Source organism: Prunus dulcis, chromosome 7 (genome assembly GCF_902201215.1).
Source record: "Prunus dulcis chromosome 7, ALMONDv2, whole genome shotgun sequence".
Lineage (NCBI taxonomy): Eukaryota > Viridiplantae > Streptophyta > Magnoliopsida > Rosales > Rosaceae > Prunus > Prunus dulcis.
Genome location: NC_047656.1, coordinates 1691108 through 1713544, shown reverse-complemented (window position 1 = coordinate 1713544; position 22437 = coordinate 1691108). Strand labels below are relative to the sequence as shown.

Sequence of the window (22437 nt, the reverse complement as noted above, 5' to 3'; positions counted from 1 at the left end):
CATACGAATCAGGAAAATCGAGAATACAAGATAACTTCACTTAGAGTGCAGTAGAGTAACTTGAATCTAGGATTGTTTTGTAGAAGGGAGAGGATCGAAAAGGAGTAGGCAAAGTAGGTCAGCTTATTGGCAATACAAACCATGTTGCTTACGTTTTCACTTCGGAATACACTTCTTATCGGACGATCAAGAAGAATCCTAGCCACATGTTCAACCTATGTAAGAAGTCCGATGAATCCCTTCGAGATTATATCAAGAGATTCAAAGCAGAAAAGGCCAACATTGTAGGGTGCGATGACCAAATCGCATCCTCTGCTTTCAAGAAAGGTCTTCCAGCTGAGCACGACTTATACTACTAGCTTACTATCACTCCCAGCCAGACTCTGGCAGAGGTCTTCGCGACCGCAAAATGCTATGCGCTCTGGGATGACGATCAAATCGCTGCGAAGAAGTCTACCAAGCAGGAAGATCAGCCAACCAAGCAGGCGGCCAGGCCTCCCTCACCTCCATTGAAGACAAGTTACTTTTGATGTTTACCCATTCAACTCATCTCTTTTGTTCAATAAAGTAATGTAGTCACACAGACATCAATCCAAGTTCAAGCTTTTCTTTCCAATGAAGTGTTCATGAGAGCAATCGACACGTCTTAGGACGTAGGCCAAAGGAGCCATTCCCATCCAAACGTCTCCGAAAGTCGGCCAAACGGGCAACTCTCATCGACACGTCTTCAGACGTTGGCCAAACAGGCCACTCTCATCGACACATCTCCGGGAGAATGCCAAACGGGTCACTCTCATCGACACGTCTCCTGACGTAGGCCAAACAAGCCACTCTCATCGGCACGCCTCTTAACGTAGGCCAAACAGGCCACACTCATTGACACGTCTTTGGACGTCGGCCAAACGAGCCACTCTCATCGGCACGTCTCAGGACGTCGGCCAAATGGGTCACACTCTTCGAAACGTCTCCGGACGTAAGCTAAAAGAGCCACTCTCATTGACACATCTCCGAACATATGCCAAACGGGCCACACTCGTTGACACGTCTCCAGAAGTAGGTCAAACGAGCCACACTCATCGACACGTCTTCGGACGTAGGCCAAAACGGACCATACACATTGACACGTCTCCGGACGTATGCCAAACAAGCCACACTCATCGACACGTCTCCAGATGTAAGCCAAACGGGTCACTCTCATTGACACGTCTTCGAACGTAGGCCAAACATGCAACAACCCAGAAACACTTAAGCAATTCACAAGACACTATGTGAATTGAAGTTAGAAAAAGCAACTGAAATTTCCATAGCAAAGTGACCAACCGGCCGAGTCCAACAAAAAGAAGATGGTCAATTAAGACCAATTATTCTAAACAAAAAAGCATACTACAAAAAACTGAAAAGAAATAGAGGAGTCTTCATCTACTCTAGGACGCCAGGAGGAGATCCTGATCTACAGCCTCTTCGGCATCTGCCTGATCAACGACATCTGCCGACATCTCATCAACCGCATCCTTCTCTGCTTCACCTTCTTCAGTTACCGTCTCTTCGGCCGCTTGTTCTTCAGCTCATTCCATGTTGGCAGCATTGACCTGCTCACTTTGAACAGGGAGCAAGTCAGGGCAGAGCTCCTCGATGTCTCCATCTCCAGTGGCGTAGAAGGGAGCATGCCCATTTTTGCAGTCCAAACAACCTGGCTTGTACACATCCATAGTAGCTTCGAACTTGGATTCTTCAATAGACTTGTGATAAGCACGAAATCTAGCAAAGAGTTTGTCATAGCTAAGAGAGATGTCAGCATTCTGGCGCTCAAGGCGAAAGTATGCATCTTTTCGACTAACCAAGTTAGTAGCAGAAGAGGGGGTAACAACAGATTAGTTCCAGATAGTTTCAATAGCAAAAACTACTCCTTTTTGAAGCAGATGAAATGTTGTTTCCCCTTATTTTTCCAAGGAAAGACTTGAGAAAGTACCAAGATCTCCATCCTGATGAATTTGATCAACCAGCTCAGCACAAGTGGATGAACTTGACAGAAAGTTAGTCTTGAGCATATCAGACACACCTGCATCCCGTGCAGAGCTAGACTTGTCCACCTTAGGATCAACCGTTGACGTTGCAAAAAAGCCTTTCGCCCGGACAGATGACTGTCTCGTCTTCTTAGCCGTCGCCATCCTTACCTCCAAAGGAGTCAACAATGCTGAATCAACTTCACCATTGACTGCTCGTGACTCAACAGCTGCATCATGATGGTTGGATAGATGAGCAAACCTCCCAGTTCAATCTTCATCCTTTGACTGGTGCAGACGACCTGAACTTCGAAGAAGAATATCTGCATCTTTTTGCCTCCCAGCAACTGAACTAGATCGCGCACGGACTACTTCAGGGAGCAAATCACGGTCTCCAAGCTTGTCTGCATGAGGCTTGAGTGGAACATCCCGAATATTGTGCATACTGCCAGTCTTCTTGCTATCTGCACCAACGAGATGTTTAACCCTAGCTGATGATGGGGGAACAGCTCATACTTGAGTCTTCTCAACATAAGGGATCCTTGGCTTCTTCCTCAATGGTGATACAGCTTTCGCCTGCGAAGTCGCAGCTTCATATCTTGAAGACTTGACATCAACCTTCCTTTTTTATGGGGTGTCCGACAGAATACTCCTCCTACCCAGTCGGCAGATCATCAGAATCTGGACCATTCTGCTTCCATCTCTCAACATCCTAGGCAGAGGGTAGACCACCAACTTCCTCCCCATACTCGCTCAGCAGCCACTGCCGCTCCAACCGTCTTCGGCCGCCATTCACGACAACAACCAGCGTAGTCCCACCCAATTGATTCTCGCTGCAAAAAAGAGAAGACAAAGAAAAAATATACATGCTCGACTTACCTTGGGATACAGGCAGCTCCTCTCTTCGACAAGCAGTACAAATTCTCCGAGATCTCTCTCAAGCTAGAAAGTATAGAAGTTAAGTTTGCGATGTGAAGATGAGTGAAGAGAAACCCTGCATTTATACAGGTTGACCATCCTAGGTCAAGAAGGAATCTCAAGCCCATTCCAACTGGGTATTCAGAAAACTAGCAAGTCAAAAACCTCCTCCGAGCAAGAGCCCAAATCCAAGAAGGAAGCCCAATCCAACAATCAATCCACATCTCCTACATGCCACCACACGCCATGTAGAAGCTGGGCGGCATTTGTGGGAACTGAATTTTAGCCAAACCCTAAGTCAAATATTTCCTTCCATTTGGGGATTATTTGGCCTAATTGGGAATTATTTGATTTAATTGGCAATTATTTGATTCTTACCCTAATTAGGGATTTCACTTAAATCAAATCCTCAATTACGTCAATCTCTCCAAATTGGGGAAGAATAATTCATTTCCATTTGTGGAATTATTCTTCCGAAACCCTAGCCTCCAAGGCTCCTATAAATACATGGCTACACCAAGGCTTGAGGTAATTCTAAACCTACGTCTAAACTTCTGTCTCAAAATACTGCAGAAATTCTATCTCCAAAACCCTAGCCACCATAACTCTTTCTCCCTCTCACACATGGCTCCGGCCACCCGGTTCACACCGTACATATATTTTCGCACCCTTTTAGTTAGCTATTGTTTTCCTACAAACACTTGAACTAACTTAGGCATCGGACGGCCTTTGAACAACACCCCGGGTGTGGTCCTCTTATTCCGATTTATTTTGCAGGGAGAAAGAGACAACGAAGAGGAAGACAAAATCTAGACAAATATTCCCGTGGGACGAAAATTACTCCCACACTGTATTACAGAAAACATCTGGGAGTCCTTTTCAACAATGGAAAGTTCTAGCTATCTGCTGATCTACATAGATTTCAACTCATATGTAAACATTAATTAATTAATTAAGAATAATGTGACAAGATGTATATATAGACGGTCAAAATTAAAGTGATTCTTTACACTCCTTTTCTGTTGGATTTGGAAACCAATAAATCTCAATTGATGGGTTCAGTAACCTATAAAGTCATCGTTTACACTCCCTTAATATGAGCAATGTGAAGGATGTGCTCTACAACCATCAATTGTCTTTGTGTAGCTAGCTATGGCGTGGATTCTCAAGGATCACAAAGGAAATGGAAAGCTTTTAGGCAACATGATTGGGGCATTAGGCAGGATGGAGATGAAGCAGCTAGCATAACAAAAAGACTCCTGTTGACAGAATCTTCTTTTATTTTACTAGTGCCATTCCCTCTGCACAAATCCGTAACTAATGTCTATCTGCAGACGGAAATATATATATGGCTAAGGAACCTGCAACTCACCGCTAATAGGTGAGGCGTGAAGGAATTGAAGGTGAAACTGGAGAGCCCTCACTGCTCTGGGATTCTCCTCCCTGCCATGCATCCTGAACTTGTTCAGCATACTGCAAGTTCCACAGAACATCGTCAATAGAAGGTCTATCTGCTGGATCCTTACACAGACATCTCACACAAATTTCCATCAGCGTCTTCAAGGACTGATCCAAGCATGTCTGCCTAACTAGTGGATCAACCATGCTTCTTCGAGCTGCTTCATCAGCTGTAAGGGCCACTTCTAGCTGCATGGAGTTAATGAATGTATGTAAATTGATTAGGTGTTATAACTTTCCCAAGCCCCCCTAATTCATAATGCAGGGCAGGAACATTTTCTGTTCTTTAAATACACCAAATACCGATTTCTAGGAAAGGGAAAAATAACAATTATTTTCATAAAAATTTGAATTCTCAGTTGTAATTAGTCTGTAACCAATCTCCTAAGCATAGAGGTTTAGATCTACCAAGAAGACCAAACCAAAACTCTGATGGTATCTTTGCCGTCATCATGACTTTTTATTTTATTTTAAATATAATTGATGTTAGGAAGATCATATTGACAGTTGATAAGTAACCAAGCAGTTCTTTCTATCCTGAAGGCCTTGTAATGAATTCTGATTCTAAGTTTAATCAAAGGCCTGGTAAGACCATAGTGTAAGTAACTCAGGGGAAAGAGGTCTAGTAGGGAAGGTGATTGATGTGAGGAGACTATGTTGGGGATTTTGAATCTTGATAGGAGGTTCCTGGTTATTCTTATTACCTCAATGGTGGATTGATTTGTTGAAAGTCTGTCTTACAATCCAAACGCACTGGTTGAAGGGATTGGTGTTCAGCTGCGGTTGAAATTAGCCATGTATTAAGTCTTCCATGAAAGGTCAAATTACATAGTAGGGGTGGTGTCATAAGCTTTGTGAGAACATTATATATATTTCTGTCCAAGGTTCGTATCAATATTGCTGCTAACACCGCTAATATGTTAACTAAATTGGTTCACTAAATGATGTTCAGGTCCATGTCATAGGATAGAGTAAATTTTAAAGTGATAAACGTCTAGAACTGATACAACCATGTCTTTTGTTGATTTCAGTGACAACAGAGTGCTTGAAGAAAATATAACAAAAAGCAGAGTGCTTTTACCTGATCTTCTAAAACTTCCACTTGAGTCTCAGACTTCACTGGTCTGCCTTTGATCATTTCCAGCAATATTACTCCAAAGTTGTGAACATCGGTCCTGTCGTCGTGCTTCATCCTGTCAAGCAACATAGCAGAATGGTTATAGTTTACAGGTAACTGCCTGCATGTTAACGGAACAATCTACATATGATAAGTAGGTGTACTTTAGGTGATAATAACTAGATGTAGCTCAGACCTCTCCGTGAAGGTGGCAAGAGGTGACAAGGTGTCAACAAGCACAAGGACTAAGATTATCATCAAAAGTAATAAAATTTATCTGTTATGTACAACTCATTAACCTCTTGACCTATTATGTTTGCAGATTGCCTACTCGAAGAAGTTTTATTTGGCTTGAAGATCTTCTTTTAAGGGTTTCACTATTCTAGTATGTAACTTAAGACATTTAAAATTTTCATTGCAAACCTTGAACCGCCACTGGAAGTTAAGGATCCACCTGAAGAAACTCCTTGACCGCCCTACAAGGATGAGCAGAGCTGAAAACCAATTCATAATGGTTGCTTGAATAAATCGAATTGACAACCCAATTAACTACAACTTTCTTCTTACCTGTTCCATACTTTCTTCTAATATAGGAAGGTTGTAACTGCTAATTTTTGCAACAAGATTCTGATCCAGTAAAATGTCTGTTATTTTAAGATTATTTGAATATATACCAGGAATGATCCCTGTGTGCAAAAACTGAATGCCCTTTCCTATGCCTATTGCAGCTGCTATACGTTGTGTCCACGTAAGTGATCGTCTGCGATGTCCCTCTTCCAAATTATAAAAAATAAAAATAAAAACAAAAAAAAGAAGAAGAAGAATATCACATAAATGTATGAATTGAAAGGAAAAGGTTCAGGATGGAGGAAACAAGTGTGGGTTAATTGTCCCTACAGTGTAGTGCTTATGGAAAAGAATTTGACAGAAGTTAACCATTGGCTTATGTAGCAAATCAGATAAATCAGTGCCTGAAGTATTGCCTTCAAAAAATTGGTCTGTAAGATATGTAGACTTATTTATATCAATGAAGTATTAAAAGTAGTGCAACTCCTGTATCCTCTATCCTGAAAAACTGAATGAAAGATTGCATTGAATTACCAGAGATCCAGCTTCTTAGTGTGCCATTCGGTACATATTCGAAAACAAGAAATATTCTGCTGACACTAGAATCATCCAAGTAACACTCAAAGCAGTGTCCAAGAGCACTGACCAAGTGGCGATGTCTCAGTTTCATAATTAGCTCTATATGGTGCATGAAATTTTGCGTGCTGTGACTTCCTTTTATTTTTAAGCATCTGATGGCAACAAAAGAACCATCCTTTAACTGGCCTCTGTACATCTGAGATCATGAGGGACAAAAACATGAATAGAATATCAACAGCATTTTTTATTTTTTTTTCTATTCAAGAAATCTATAGTTTGTCCAAGTAGTGCACAATGGTAGCACAGATGCATGTCATCATACATTCAGCTCCATTGAAATACCGGGTCTTAGATCACATGACAATGAAAACGATAAAGAAAAGATGTGTGTAAAAGAAGTTCACCCTTTCAAGCACTGGTATACTATGAAGGAAAGCATGATTTAACTAATCAATGCTTCCTAAAATCAAAATAAGCTATCCTCAGTTGATACAAAAAATTGAACGATAGCACCAGGTAACGACCAATTATTTAAGCTGGGAAGAATTTCTAGGATGTGATTAATAGTTAATCACACCAAACTGCATTCAAAAGCTTCAACAAAAACTCATCAATACGACATACTGCTTCAACAAGAAAGTAACATGTTTATGTTATATACCTGTCCGTGTGAGCCTTCACCCATGAAAGTACATGTATCAAAATTTTGTGTAGCCTCCTCAAGTTCCTCGAATGAAAAGGTTCGATAACCTGGAAGGCCAAGCGCTCCCATCTTCATTGTTTGAGATACATATCCTTTAGGTGAAAGCAAAATATCATATTATTAGACATTTTGAATACATTGGAAGATATAGCCAATCAGCATCCAGGATTTGTGCTTCTTTGTGGCTCACGTTAATTAACGAGTTTTTTTTTTTTTTTTTTTTTGCCATTACAGCCTTTCCAACTTCATCTACAATCATATCTTTGTTTGATATAGCTAAGCTAGAAAGAATCATATGCCTGGGAACAAGTTGCTATAGCTTTAAAATAAAAGATTCATCAAATTTTGTGTGTGTGTGTGTGTGTGTGTGTGTGAGAGAGAGAGAGAGAGAGAGAGAGAGAGAGAGAGAGAGAGAGAGAGATGGAGAGAAAGATGTATGAGAACTCACTCGCATCTGATAGTAACTTTGAGGTATATCCACTTGATGCGTTCTCTGTTATTGATCTTGGTGGAGATTTCTTCATTGTCTTGTTGGTATTCATTCTTCTATGTATGAAGTAAATTAGGCCAACAAGCACAACCCCTCCACAAATCGCTCCAATTAAACCTAAGGCAAGCGCTGCTTTCGAAGCTTGTTTTTGCTTGCTTCTCTCAGGTATTATTCCAACAGCCAATGCTTCATTACGGCAAAATGGAAATGGATGTTGATTTTGATTTCTAGTATCTAAACAATTCCTAGCATACAGAACAACCCTGTCCTTAGAATCTGACAGAAGACATTTAGGTAAGCTTCCGGTCAAAAGATTTGAGGACAAGTCCACAGCTTTAAGTTCAGCATCGCACGACATATTTTCAAAAAGCATTCCCGTGAATTTGTTTCCTGAAAAATTAAGATAAGTCATTGAAGGTAGAGATAACAATGATGCTGGAAATGGCCCCACAAACATATTGGAAGAAACGTCTAGCCGTTCTAGCTGATAATAGGAGCTGATTTCAGCAGGGATGGCAGACCTAAATTTGTTCTTGCTCAGTACAAGGGTGACCAACTTTTTTCCAAGTTTGGGAAACTGAGGTCCAAAAGCATTATTTTCCAATTCAAGAACTTGAAGGTTTGTTAAACGGCTAAAATCAGGCACTTCCCCATAGAAGTGGTTATGTGAAAGCCCGAGCACTCTAAGATTTTCCAAATCACTCAAGGAAATCGGCAAAGATGAATTGAACAAATTCTTCTTCAAACTCAAAACAGCCAAAACTGGAAGTGAACTCAGCAAATCCGGAAGCGGTCCAGAAAACATGTTATCATCAAGAATAAGCGTCTGGAGGGTTGTTAGAGATGAAAGCTCCAGAGGGATGGCGCCATACAGGAAATTTGAAGTCAGATTAAGTATTTCCAGTGATGACAAGCGTGCGATTTTACCAGGCAAGGGGCCCCATAAGCCAATAGAAACCAATGTGAGGACTTTCAAGCTCGGAAGTTTAACAAGAGTTGTTATGAAGGAATCAATTGAAAAGTTCCGAGGCAACAAAGGAGCATCCTTTTCACCGATTATATGCAGCTGGGTTATGTTTTCTTCATAGCATACGACAGCCAAAGAAGAATTTGCTTCAAAGTTGCACAAATCTTTGTAGTTATTCCAGCTGTTCAAAACAGTTGGAAAGTTTAAAAATCGTACAATTCTCAAAAGGGTCTGAGCTTGGGAGGATTGATGTTGTTCGGAATGAGTAGCTGACAAGAGAATGATAGCAAGAACCAAAGGCATAAAACACAGAGATACTTTTGCCATAGCAGTCTCAGCAGAATCGGCTGCAGGGGCCAAGCTCATAAGATATAGGCTTTCCAAGGACTACGAGACCCCATTGTTGAAAGTAGCGGCATCCAGCTTCCCAAACCACATACAGAACTCCTGCACTCATATTATGTTGGCATACAAACATATTGAACATGTTACTATGTATAGATATGTATGTACATATATACTCAAAATATAAGAATTTCAGTCAGAACAAGGACACATAAATAACAAAAAAAAACCAGAGACAAAAGTAAGTTGACAGTATCAAAGATTTTCTCTCAACAAAATCAGAGGCCATCTCACCTCAATGGATTGAATAAACAAATGAATTTGACTTCAGAGTTCCAATATACCAGTCCAGGAGCTTGAGATAAAATAAAACTCAGATAAATTGATAAAATCTTCTGGATATTTCCTTTTTCTTTTCCTTTCACAAAAAAAGAAATGACAGTTGCAGACAATTACAAATCCACAAGCTTCTGCTAAAACCCTGTGACAATAGTTGGTTAAGACTAACTAATCAATTGATGGTAACTTTCAAACCAAGTAAATATTCACAACTGCCCCAAAAGCACAAAAATGAAATCCCCTCAAACGAAAGAAAGGAAAACTTTGAAAGTCCACAAACACAAACCCAACTCAGATTAATAAGCACATTCCTACTCTCATATATCAAACTGCAACAAAATTTAAACCCAATCCGACAAAAAATATTATAAATTTAAACAAATTTTTAAAAAAGAAAACATGCATACCTGCTTCACAAAATCCCAAATTTTTCTTAACCACTCATTCAACAATCAGTTTCCAAGGTGCCCGCAAATCTTACTGGCTGACACATGAGATGGGTTTCTTCTCCAGAAGCCAGCTTTTTCACTGCGCACCACAACAAGACAATCTAGTGACACGGGTTCAAAGAAACTTGGGATGCAAACCGCAACAGACAGACGTTTTAATTTTCTTCACTACGTTTTTTCCTCTCTCTCTCTCTCTCTGTGTTTATTTTTTGATCTTCTGGAATATTTTGGAAAGCTAAACTCAAAGGGAAGCCATGGTTATACCGGAACTGATGAAAGCAAAAGAAAAAGAAAGATTCTTGCAGAGAAGAGAAGCTTTATTTCACTGTGAGTGTGAGTGAGAGAAATATGAAATACTAAATTTCAATTTGAAATATGAAACACTAAAATTAAAGGTGGACAATGCAGAGACACACATGACATAGCCACACCACAGGCACAGACTGGAATGTAAGCTTTCGCTTTCCAAGTCCGGTAAGCTTTGGCTTCGATTGTCTTGTCACTTTGTGATGTGGCCATAACTCTTATATAGTAGCTATAATTATATGATCTACTTTCATTAAGAAATAATAATAAAATACACACATGAATAGCGCCAAATATTAGTTATAATAATTTAGAAACAATTGTGGGCCGTGGTTCAACAAACTCTGACACCAGGAACAGGAAGACAATGGAGGTCAATAAGGAAAAGCATTTTCCAATTTTGTATTGTTGAGACACAAATAGAGTCTGGTGGTGACTACTTTATGGATTCAAGACCCACTTATTAAAGTGGCAGAATGAAGCAACAGCCTCACATGGAATTGAGAGCTTTATCATCTCATCTCATTTCATGCAACATAAAGGTGAGAGTTTCCTTGTTGGCCTATCACTCTCACACATATCCTCATCCTCTTTGGCTTTTACTTACATAATTTCAGTTACTTTCCCAGGAATTTTAGAGCTTCAAACCCATCATCATTGACCATTCATTTCATTATGTACTCCAAGATTTTAATGGGTGGTTGTCACATATATTGGGTTATTGATTAGACATCCATTATTAAATGAAGGGTTTTTTTTTTTATTTTTTTTTTTTATAAAAGGAATGGACCTCTAATGTATATTCGACTTTCATTTTGGTCATTTAAGTAATTTGCTCACTTAAGTGGCCCTCCACCTCTTTTTACATGTGTCAAATTAGTCTCGTTGTCAAATTCCGTCAACTTTAAAAGTAAAATTGTCAATTTGATCACTAATTACTCCTTAAAATTTACGAAAATTGTAACGGTAAGACCAAGTTGTTATGAAAGAGAGAGTTTGAAGACCAAAATGGAACTCGAGTGTAAATTATGGGACTAATTCGCTCAAAACAAGGACCAATAATGGACATCTAATTATGTTATGTTGTTAATATATATATATATATATATGAAAATTAATTATTGAATTTTTATTAGTAGTGCAAAATATTTAAAATAAATTGGTCATAGCTGGATTTCCCGAATAATAAATTTAAAAATAAAAATAAAAGAAGACTTTCGGAATATTAATTTTACATAGTTTGTAAAAATTAAGGCTTCCCAATATAACAAATTAGAACTCTAACTAGCCTTTAGTCTAGTGCTATTTGTCTGAGGTCCTACCGAAGTTCGATCCTCCCTCTCTCAATACCGCTTCTATAAATAAATTTTAAAAAAAAACAAACAACCATAATTTTTTACACTTTTTTATTTACAATATTTTTACTAATCCGAAATTTCTAAAGCTAATAGAGGAAGATGTATAAAAAGACCACATCAACCAACTTTATCCCCCACTGATATTCACATATATTATGCTTTTGTAGTTCTTATTCACAGAATCACAATTAAAGTAAAAGTCATTAAGGTTCAGTTTATCCCCCACTGATATTCACTTATATTATGCTTATTTCTTATTATTTTAGTATTACAATCATTTATACCATCATTTTTAGTATAGTGAAAGGTAAAAGAAACTTTGATCTCAAAGCCCAAATTCAAACTCTCCAAGCCCAAAGCCCAGCCTAATATCAATTGGGTTGGACTATAAACCACTCGAAGATAGAAAATGTCCAATGGTCTAAGCCCAACCCATTTGGGCTTCGGCTAAAGCAACTCGGCCTATTTTATACGCTATGAACCCCTCATTACAGTCTCTCTAAGTCGGGGATATACACGATTGGTCTTTTGTCTAGAGTTGACGGTAAGTTTTTACGATGTCAAAGGGGTAAAGCATCTAGTCTTTGATTAGATCATAAGGATTAAGCCTAACAAATAAGTAATAATCGCCTTTTAAGAAACATACATAAACAAAAAAAATTCAATTCAAGGTGACAAGCCACACGCTACATGGCTTAGAAAGCTTGGAAATTTGAGGAAGCAAGCCAAGGAGACATATATTATAAAGTACGGTTGTAAAAGAAATAATGAGCATGCACTACATTCTCTTACAAGTTCCCCCAATGCCATAGCCGCCTACAAGTTCATATCACACCTGACCTTATCGCCACCACCTCCATCATCAACCATTTATAAATTGATGCTTATGAAAAAATAAAACATTAGTTCTAGGGTTAAATATTAAAATAGCTCATGTGTCTTAATAATTTGGCCAATTTAGTCCTTATATTTTATGGTATAAAATTATAGTTGTTCTCTTTTCGTAAAAGCCAAAAGCAAAACCCTTTATAATATAAATAATATATTAAAGAAATTGGAAAGTCTTTTAAAGTAAAGTAAAACTATATAAACAAATAATAGGTAAATAAACGTAAAATAAATTAAAATTGTGAAAGTAAGCTTGGTATGGTGAAACACATCAAAGACAATGTCCTAAAGCCTTAATAGCCTCCCTACGTGCAGATACTGGCAATCTATAGGACTCCAAGATACGACCCCCAATACACAGACTCAAGGTCTACGTAACTACGTTCACAGTCGGATATAGGTCTCCAAGTCACAGATTCGTTGCCCAAAAATAATAATATAAGTGGAGAAAGAGAAAGTATGAAATGTAGAAGAGGAGAGAATCAAATTGTAGTGGTAGTTATGGTAGTCTGGTATTGTATTAGTATATCAAATGTTAAGGAGGTTGGCCTTTTATAGGCATCCAAGAACATGTAACCTCCACCACATTAAACTATAAAATTAAGGCATTCAATATATAAATAAAACCTGAAAAATTAAATATTTATAACTCCCCACAATAAACAAAATAAAACAGCCAAAATAATTAAATAAATCAAAACGGTAAAATTTTTAAAACCTTTAAATTCCAACAATCCCCCACAAGTTTTTTAAAATTTTACCATGACAAAAAATAGTGAAAATATATATTTATATATGGGCGACATAATACTATGCAATAGGTATAGGTGCCTTATGGGCTTGAACCTTCACTTAGTAATGATAGTCTCCATTTGAGGAACCTTAGTATACAAAGTATTGATTCGACACATTTGACCAAACTTCAACATATCACACACATGGTATTGGTTGAGACTTGTATGCAGGGTAGGGCTATTTATGGCCATGCACTAATCTTGATTCTCATGAGAGTTACTAGAGAATAGCCCAATTCTTACAGTCGCGGTCTCATGACGTCTCTCGCTTAGGTGAGTTCTTCAAGAATACATGTGACCTGCACCCTGCGGGAGATTGCCCACCTCGAAACTCATTCAGGGATAAATCCCTTCTTGGCGTCACATAAAATATCATTTTTGCCTTAGGGATGAGCAGAATATCTCGAAGATATCTCCATAATTTTATGAGTGCTATATGAGTCACGTAGTATGGATTGTTTCTACCACATTGAACTTCCTTCATAGGATCGCCAATCACAAAAGTTGAGTTACCCCCCTAGGTGACTCCATTATGGGCTTAAGCACATCCCCCTCGATATTTTACATTAATAGCCTCCTCCACAAGGCATGCATATCATCATTAGCCTTTGCAAGGCATATATAATGTAGGTAATGTTATTTAAAATATTTCCTGCAAAATCTTGCACACAAATGATTAGTGAATTTCATCGCAATATAATTCGAAATTACATATGTAACATCCCGATCCAATGTCTAATCATTTATTTAGTTTATATAAATTAATTGAATTATTTAAATAGGAAATTATAATTTTGCCCTCAGAGATAGGGTCATTTTGGTTACTTTTTAACCAAGTAGGATTTTGGGGAATTAAATGGCACCATGATGTTGATCGCGTCGATATGAGTCCGTAGACACATAGTGGGCTCAAATTGGAGTTGTAACGAAGAAGTTACGATCAACAGAAGTGCAGTGGCACAACCATAAACATTTCAAAGTTGGTTTTTAAAAATCAGATTTTCTTCTTTCTCTCTCTCTCTCTCTTTTTCTCCCTTATCACCCGCCACAACCCAGCGGCCTTCAGAGGACGATTCTAGCCGTCTCAAGCCACGAAATTGGATCCATTTTTTTTAGTCTTTCTCTCCTCTTCACATCCATATAAATTTCCAGCTTTGATTCCTAAGTATTAAACTAGAAAATCGATATGAACAGAGGCTCAAAACCCGCTGTTTCGAAGCCGTGACTCTCGATAGTTTTTCCGGCCAACTCCGGCCACCCCCAGCCGTGTTATCACACCCAAAACACTCCCCTACCTCCCCTCTGTGATTTCTCTCGAAGATCCGACGTGTTTCATTCCGAAACTATTGAATCCAAACCTAGAAATTTCTTCGAGGGCTTTAACGACCAAATTAATCTTCGACACAGGTATGAAACTTAATCCCCTTGATGTGTTTGATATGTTGGTATAATTATTGGCCAGCAGTGGCAGCGCATGGCGGTGCATGGCGGGGTGTCAAAGTTGGGTTTGTAAGCTAGAATGTTCCCCATGTCGTCCTGAGCACGACAGTATGTTCGAATTTGAATTTGGTTATCATTTGACTATCGATCAGATTTACGTATATAGGACGTTATCCTGATTCGATATGTTCGGATCGTTGGATCAACTCCATTTCCAAATATGTTGATCTAGGTACCTCTAAGTTCGTGCAGGAATTCGCAGATCATGAATCGGAGTCCCGGATGCTCCGATTCAATGACTTAAAGTTTGCGTAAAACGGTGACCGTCTGATCTTGCGATTACTAGCAATCCGACCGTCCGATTTAGACCAAACTTACACGACATGTATAATAATAAACCTTGTTGAATCCGTAGAAACTTTCGGATTAGAAATCGGAGGTGTTGGGCCCTGTGGGCCCGGTTGACTAAAAACGAGAAGTTTGACCAACTGTTGACCACGGGCCTTTTGAGACCTTCTCATCTTTTGGGAAGGTACTAGAATGGCTTTGGGATCTTGCCAAGGTTGTGTACACACGTTAAGTTTCTGAGAGTCATGGGTTAGGGTGTATGTTTTGATTGTGGTCTTACTGTACCGGATAGTAATACTGAAGTTATTTGCCAATGATAAATACGTAGGATTTTGAATGGTGGTTAGGTTATGGCATATTGTTGGGAACTTGGACTTGTTTTGATGTAGTGATATAGGTGGGAAACTGATTGTCTGGTAATGAGTATTTTGGTTAAGGAGGTTGTGAAAGCGGGCTATCGGTTCGATTTCGGCCTTTACCATGTGACACGAGACTCTCTGTTTATATATCATTATTATTGTTATTATTATTACCATTTTATTTGGATGATTGTTATTATAATTCACTTATGGCTTGATAAAGGGGTATGGTGTCAATAAGGATATAATTAAATGTCGATTATATGTTTACACTCAAATACGTATGTGTGTGTGGGTCATGGGTACATTGGATATTGATACAGGTTTTCAAAGGGTTGTCTTGGAAAGTGAATAATAAGGGTTATGAAATCTAGTTTGTTGAATAGTATTTTATACGTGATTATGGGAATTTCGAGAATGCTCATCATCATTATTATTATTATTATTATCGTTCTATCATTACTATTATTATGTATATGGGTTTCGGTAACCTTTGAATATTTGGATAGTAGATTTTGAGGAGATTATCTTTTATTATATATGCTAGTTTATGAAAGTGGATTTTGGATCTTGGTGATGACACGCCATCTCATGTACTTGGTTACTGATTCTGGAATTGATGGATACTTGGAAAACTGTGGATATTGTTTGGATATGTCAGAACCCGGACACCCTTGACGGGGTACCGTAGACCTTTAGCGGGATAGTCTGCGTTCGTAGGACTTGTTACAGGTGCATGAGTATTGAGGATTCTGTTGTGCCTGCTGGTGAGCCCAGCCCCCCAGTTGGACGGCTTTCCCTGGCCATATGGTTGTTGAGGATTCCTCCGTGTGGTTCAACCAAACGATTCCCATGTTGGATTGTTTTCCCCGGTACATGATGTGTACTATCAAATGTAGCTCCCCTTGGATACTAATACTTGGAAACAGTGGACATGGAAATGGATAGCTGGGTAATCTGTCTGCGTAGTACTTGTCACAGGCACACGAGTATTGAGGATTCTGCTGTGCGTGCTGGTTAGTCTAGTTCCTCGGATGGACGGCTCTCCCTGGCCACATGGTTGTTGAGGATTCCTCCATATGGTCTAGTCAAACGATCATCGGATTAGATTGTCTTCCCCTGGTACATGATGATGGTGTGAGGTGTGTATATTGATATATATATGTGTGTGTGTGTGTGTGTGTGTGTGTGTGTGGATTTGTTTTCGGTCGAGATTCTTGAACTAGTGCTTTGTGAGTATCTGCACAGCTATGAACGTATGATTTATAGTTTGGAAGGTGTTGTTCGGCAACATACGCCTTGGATAGGGTATGGTTGGGGGAAAGAACTGATAAAAGGAAAGGAACTAATAAAGTGTTCAGTGGTTGCCTTGTCGATTTTGATGTTGTAATGAATCTAAATTAAATCGTTGGCATTACTTTGAACAATTGAATATTATCTGAATTGTGATTGTTGATTAAAGAACTACTAGTGGCTTAATCCCTCACCAAGGGGGGTACGTAGGCAACCTGGAGTTTTACCTAGGTGCAGCGTGACTTAAACTATTACTGTTGTTGGGCATTTTTATTTGTTTAATTTCTGTTGAACTTCATTTCGGTTGTAAACTGAAGTCTTCCTTTAGATATGCTCTGTTATCGCCCATACTTGGGTTGGATATTAGGCCGGAGGCTTATTATGTGAATTGTTGTTGAGGCCCAAAAAATCCACGGTTCGGCCCAATTAAATTCTCGGCCCAATGCAATACCTTATCGAGAAGAAACCCGATTTGGGCACACGAAAGTTCGTCATATGCGCTTGTACACATGCCACTCCAAGCAAATAAGCAACAAGCCACTCTACAAGCTTAAGTGGGCCCAAGCCACGCAAGATGCCCGGGGCTTACTTGAGTGGGTTGTGATATGGATGGTAATAAGTTGACATGAGGCCTATTGATGGGCCGAGAAATGGAAGTTCCAAGGTTGCTTGGGAGCCCCAGAACTCAAACTCATTTCTTAGGTCCAAATATGTGGGTGAGCACAAAGAGAGAAAAATAGCCCATTACTTTAACCAAAATAGCCCATTACTTCAACCAAAATAGTCCATTAACTCAACCAAAATAGCCCAACAATTGATGAAGTTAGTCCATTCACTTGATAAACCAACTTATTGTCCTAGAAGGCCCAAGCAACTCAAGAAAATATATGCAAAATCTCCAGCACCTAGCTGAAAACAAAAGCCACAATGAAAGCCAAAATATCCATGTGTGTAAGCTATTGAGAAGCTCTAGCACATTGGAGGGAATAAGTTTCAAGCAAAAACATCCAAAAAATCAAGGGATACTTGAGCAAAACACCCTTCAAACCAGTGTACATACCCATTTCTTTCCCTCATCAGACCTAGCCTTGGAAGATGGGAGAAAAGAAGGAAGAAAGATGGCTGAAAATGAGGATTCTCCACTGAGGCAGCTGCGAGAAAGGGGCCTTGAGCTCCCAAAAATCCTTGATTTTGTGCAAATGGGCAGAGGAAATTTCACCAGAATAGGATGATTGAAGGGATGAGGGGAGAAAGGAAGGAAAAGACTAGACCAAATTAGATAGAAACCATTAGGGTTTCTTGGAAAATGATAACTTCCAGTGCCTATAAAAAGAGACATTTCCTACCCATCATCAAAACACACATTTGGAGAGCAAACTTTATCTCTCACCTATGAAACATCTGCAATTTCGAGCTCATCCTTCCATCTCTTCATATTTTCCCTTTTGGGTAAACTTTCCAAAGCTTGACAGAGTTTTCGTCGAGCAGCCGGAAACTACCCAGCACCCCACTACTTCATCATTACCTAAAACAACCACATCCAGAGAGTAAGCTTCCTCTCTCACCTGCAAGACCCAGCAAATTCGTGCTCTATTCATCCTTTTTCCCCCAAGAACGCATAACTTTCTCTACTAAAATCATGGCAACTTTGCTTCCATGCCACAAGCCTCTCATGCTAAGCTAAGATTCTACCTGTAAGCATAAAGAATTTATCTGTAAGCAGCAATTATTTTTGTTGGTGAAAGTAACCAAGGTGTTTCCTAAGGCATCTCTGTCCTTTTGAAGCATTTTTGGGGCTTGATCTTCGAACTCAGGCTCAAGGGGCAATTTCATCCATTTTGCTATTTATGGCAGCCCAGGCCCGTAGTAGCTGCCGGAACGACAAAGCCCTTACAATTGCATGTTATTATCTTGTGCATTATGCTGGTTGGTGTTCATAATTGTGTTTCTAACATGTTGAAAATTTTGGGAAACGTCCATTTTTCAACGGAGACTGTCGAAATTTTGGCAGAAAGTCTCGCTTCTCTTTTCCCTAACTTGGAAGATAGACTATGTCGTTAGTAAGTGGGCCCGGCATCAGTTTGATGTTGGAAATAGCACAGAATTCATCCCAGGTTCTAAGGAATTCGGGGCGGGTCCTCTCAACATACGCATCGATATACATTGAAGTATAACGTTAATACATCATACATCAAATCTTATGATCAAGAGTACCTCTCAATTCTTTGGTGTCCAAATATGAATTTCTGATGGTCCATGAAACTTTAAGTACACTTGTTGATGCTTATGAGCAACAATATAGTGCTTAATTCATTAAATAAAATTAACCATGAATAGGGAGTATTTAAGGATTCTCTTACTCCCTTTATGTGCACTCCAATTGGCCGAAATCATGATCGCATTTCTCAATTGTCATTGTATTTTCTCGATTCTCAATATGACTCTGTAAGACCATAAAAAGTCTCCACCAAAATTCTATGCCAAGATCATCATTATTTGCACACATTTTCATATAAAAAATGAAGACAAATTAGTCTAATAATAAAATTTTATAATATCAAAAAAACTTCGCACTGACACAACAAGTTGGCCAAAAAAATACTTATTTAATAATTAGTTGGAGGTTATATCAAGGTCATGAATATAAAGCACCCCCGCATTTAAAATATGTAAAGCAAAATCCATTATGTTTCCAATGTTGACCACAAAGATAAAAAATAATAATAATTAATAAAAGAATCTTTAGGACGATAACCTCACAAATTAAGGGAATCATCAACCCCCACTAGTTGAGGAAAGGGTCAAAGTATTTCATAAGATCAAAATTCAAAATTAAATGCCACTTATAATAATATATAATTTATCATTATGTTTGAGTCTTCTCCATGCACACTTCATGATAGGGGTGGACACGGTTCGGTTTGGATCGATTTTTGCCTCAAATTAGAACCGATCTGGTACTATTCATGCGGTTTGGTTCGGTTCGGTTTTAATTAAAAAAATTCAAAAACTATCCGGTTCGGTTTGAACCGGTTTCGGTCCGGTTCCGGTTCCGGTACGGTTTTGAACCGGATTATAAAAATTATTTTTTAAAATTGTTTTGTAATACAATTCACAACTGAAATATTATTTTTTTACTGGAAAATTAACAAATTATTCAATTTCATATAAAAAATAAATATTAAAGTGAGAAAAGAGAGATATTTTGACATTGAACTTGGATAAATATTAAGTTTTTTTAAGTGAAATTAAAAATATAGCATTAAATATAAATATATATTGAAATTATATATTTTTTTAGTTTCACCGGTTCGGTTTTTGAAGACATGGAACCGGATCCGGTCCGGTTCGGTTTTTGACTTTTTGGTCAACTCGGTTTTTTTTCGGTTTGGTTCGGTGTGGTTCGGCTCGGATTTCCGGTTTGTCGGTTTGAGTGCCCACCCCTACTTCATGATAATTAACTCAAAATTATGGGTTTAGTGAACAAAATTATGCTATGAGTCTTAATAATGATATATAATTGCACATGACAGTATATCAAAATTAACAAAATTATATATCATTTTTCACTCAATCATTCAACAAGTCATAATTTCTCCTTTTAAAATAATATATCATTTTAAACCTGAAAATCTTGTTTTGTATTTTAATTGCACTATTCAGCAATAAAGTTCTTGCCAAGCTTAACGGTATTAACACAAAAAATGTAATTAAGTTTCATAACCATGTTAAGGGCAATAATCACCCACATTATTGACAACTTTATTGCTAAAATAAATATAAGAATTGAAAACAAGTGTGATCATTAGGAAAAATCTAGAAAATTAATTTCAACAAAGAAAAAAGAAATTTATTTTTGTGTTTTCACAAAGTATATGCATATGCACATGAAATAGAATAGTCTTTTTTTTTTTTTTTTTATACCAATGTGTATGCAATCAACAAGGCATTTTTTCATGAATTGGCATTTCTAGATTGAATAAAACAATAAACATACACAATATAAACTCTAATTTGTAAAGAACAAAAAAAAGATCATGTAGATAAGATCATGAAATAGATTTCCATTTTCCATTTCCATTTCAAGTTATTTATTTATTTATTTAAAATTTGACAAAACTAAACAAGTAGAAAATGATAAGTTTCTGTATTATCTTATTTCACAAAATTCAAACTAAGATAATTTCTTGGAATCACATATATTTATAGCAATGTTCACACTTCCATAAAATAAAGTATTATTTGGTAGCACTTATCTCACGGTATATGATATTGGACCTCTGATATATCGATTCTATCATAACTCCCACTTAAAAATCATGTAAATCTCTATTCCCATAAATAAGATAAGCTTTAGACAAGATCGAAAGACACCACACATAACGTAACTTAATCCATTTTCCAGAACCAAAGATAATTGATATCCAACATCAACAATAATATGATTAGAACATTAATATACTAATGCTATTGAAATAAAGTCAGCAATTAAAACATTAATAAAATAAGTTGTAGTCTACGCTTTGCCAAAAAAAGAGTTATTCCAAACGAATGGCCACTATAAAGATTTCGTCACAAATTAATTAAAAGTTTGGTAAGATCTTCCCTCTTGTGAGAGGAAGGCACTAAGACCCGCTAGAAGGACTCTAAGAGATTTATTTATTTATTTATATTTTAAATTTGTTTCGAAATAAAAGAAATATAATAATAAAATTTTAAATTTCATCGAAGCAAACTCTCAATTACAAGTGTGTAAAGAAAAACGTACATAACTGCAAACCACAAATTCAAATATGTAATTAAATTTATACAGAGGAATTATTAATACTTAAAAAAAATTTAGTGGAATAATATCAGAATTAAAAGGGTCACAATTTCAATGCATTAGTTTGAAATCTATATGATACAAACCGGCCAAATGCGACTGCTTTTTTTTTTTTTTTTTTTTTAAAAAAATATTTTTTATTTTTATAATCAACAGTTATAAAATAAGAAAAATATGGTGTACTTGATTAGCTTTTGAATACTAACATTATTGAAATTTATTTTAAAAATAATTTTGCAGACCAATTTAAAGAAATTGTCTTTAATTTGTGTAGAAAACGGGCACACCAATGTAACTAGCCTGAAATTGATAATTAAGAGGTTGATGTCCAAAACTTATCCCTAGCCTGAAATTGATAATTAAGAGGTTGATGTCCAAAACTTATCCCTATTAACCGTCAACCTTATAGTCCACATTAATCATTCCAAGAATGCAAAATGAAGTCGTTTAACTAGTCTAGACTAGCAAAATTTAGTCATTTAGTTAGTCTAGGCTATAGTCTAATCCAGTCCCGCATATCAAACGTGGCCTTAAGTTTTATCGCCCAAACGTAGGGGTACTTATTATAGGGTAATGGAATGAAGGCATCACCTATGTAGAATGTAAATGCTGGACCCTTTTGCTTTGAGTTGGAACCCTTTATTTTTTGTTTACAAAGAAAATTTTCTGGTTGAGGTGACGTATGCATATGCGTCCTGTTTAAAGTTTAATAAGAACAGAAAACTCAAAGCAGTTGCCTTAGTCTTGGAAGTTACCAAAGAAGCTTAAGCCTGGCCCGGAGCCCTTATCAAAGAATAAATGGGTTTTCTTTTAGGGCACGTTTACATTCCCTTAGATTAGACAAATTGAAAACCACCCTTTTCTTTCCTGGATTTTGGTTTGACTATTATA

At 37.6% G+C, this 22437-nt stretch overlaps 1 protein-coding gene across 3 annotated transcripts; it reads right to left on the bottom strand.

Moving 5' to 3' along the window:
- Window positions 1-3869: 3869 nt before the first annotated feature.
- Window positions 3870-10127, bottom strand: LOC117633802 (probable inactive leucine-rich repeat receptor-like protein kinase At3g03770). Of its 3 annotated transcripts, XM_034367584.1 has the most exons (9): window positions 9894-10127; window positions 9442-9628; window positions 7794-9249; window positions 7304-7437; window positions 6598-6838; window positions 6064-6269; window positions 5920-5972; window positions 5461-5572; window positions 3882-4568 (listed from the first exon to the last, which is right to left on the bottom strand). In XM_034367584.1, exons 3-9 carry the CDS (start codon window positions 9166-9168, stop codon window positions 4296-4298), a joined length of 2394 nt encoding a protein of 797 aa, XP_034223475.1. In that variant the 5' UTR covers window positions 9169-9249; window positions 9442-9628; window positions 9894-10127; the 3' UTR covers window positions 3882-4295. The 3 variants fall into 3 exon arrangements, with proteins under 3 accessions (XP_034223474.1, XP_034223475.1, XP_034223476.1); XM_034367583.1 differs by lacking the exon at window positions 9442-9628 and having other exon boundaries at window positions 3870-4568; XM_034367585.1 differs by lacking the exon at window positions 9442-9628 and having other exon boundaries at window positions 4237-4568; window positions 6171-6269.
- Between the last annotated feature and the right edge of the window lie 12310 nt (window positions 10128-22437).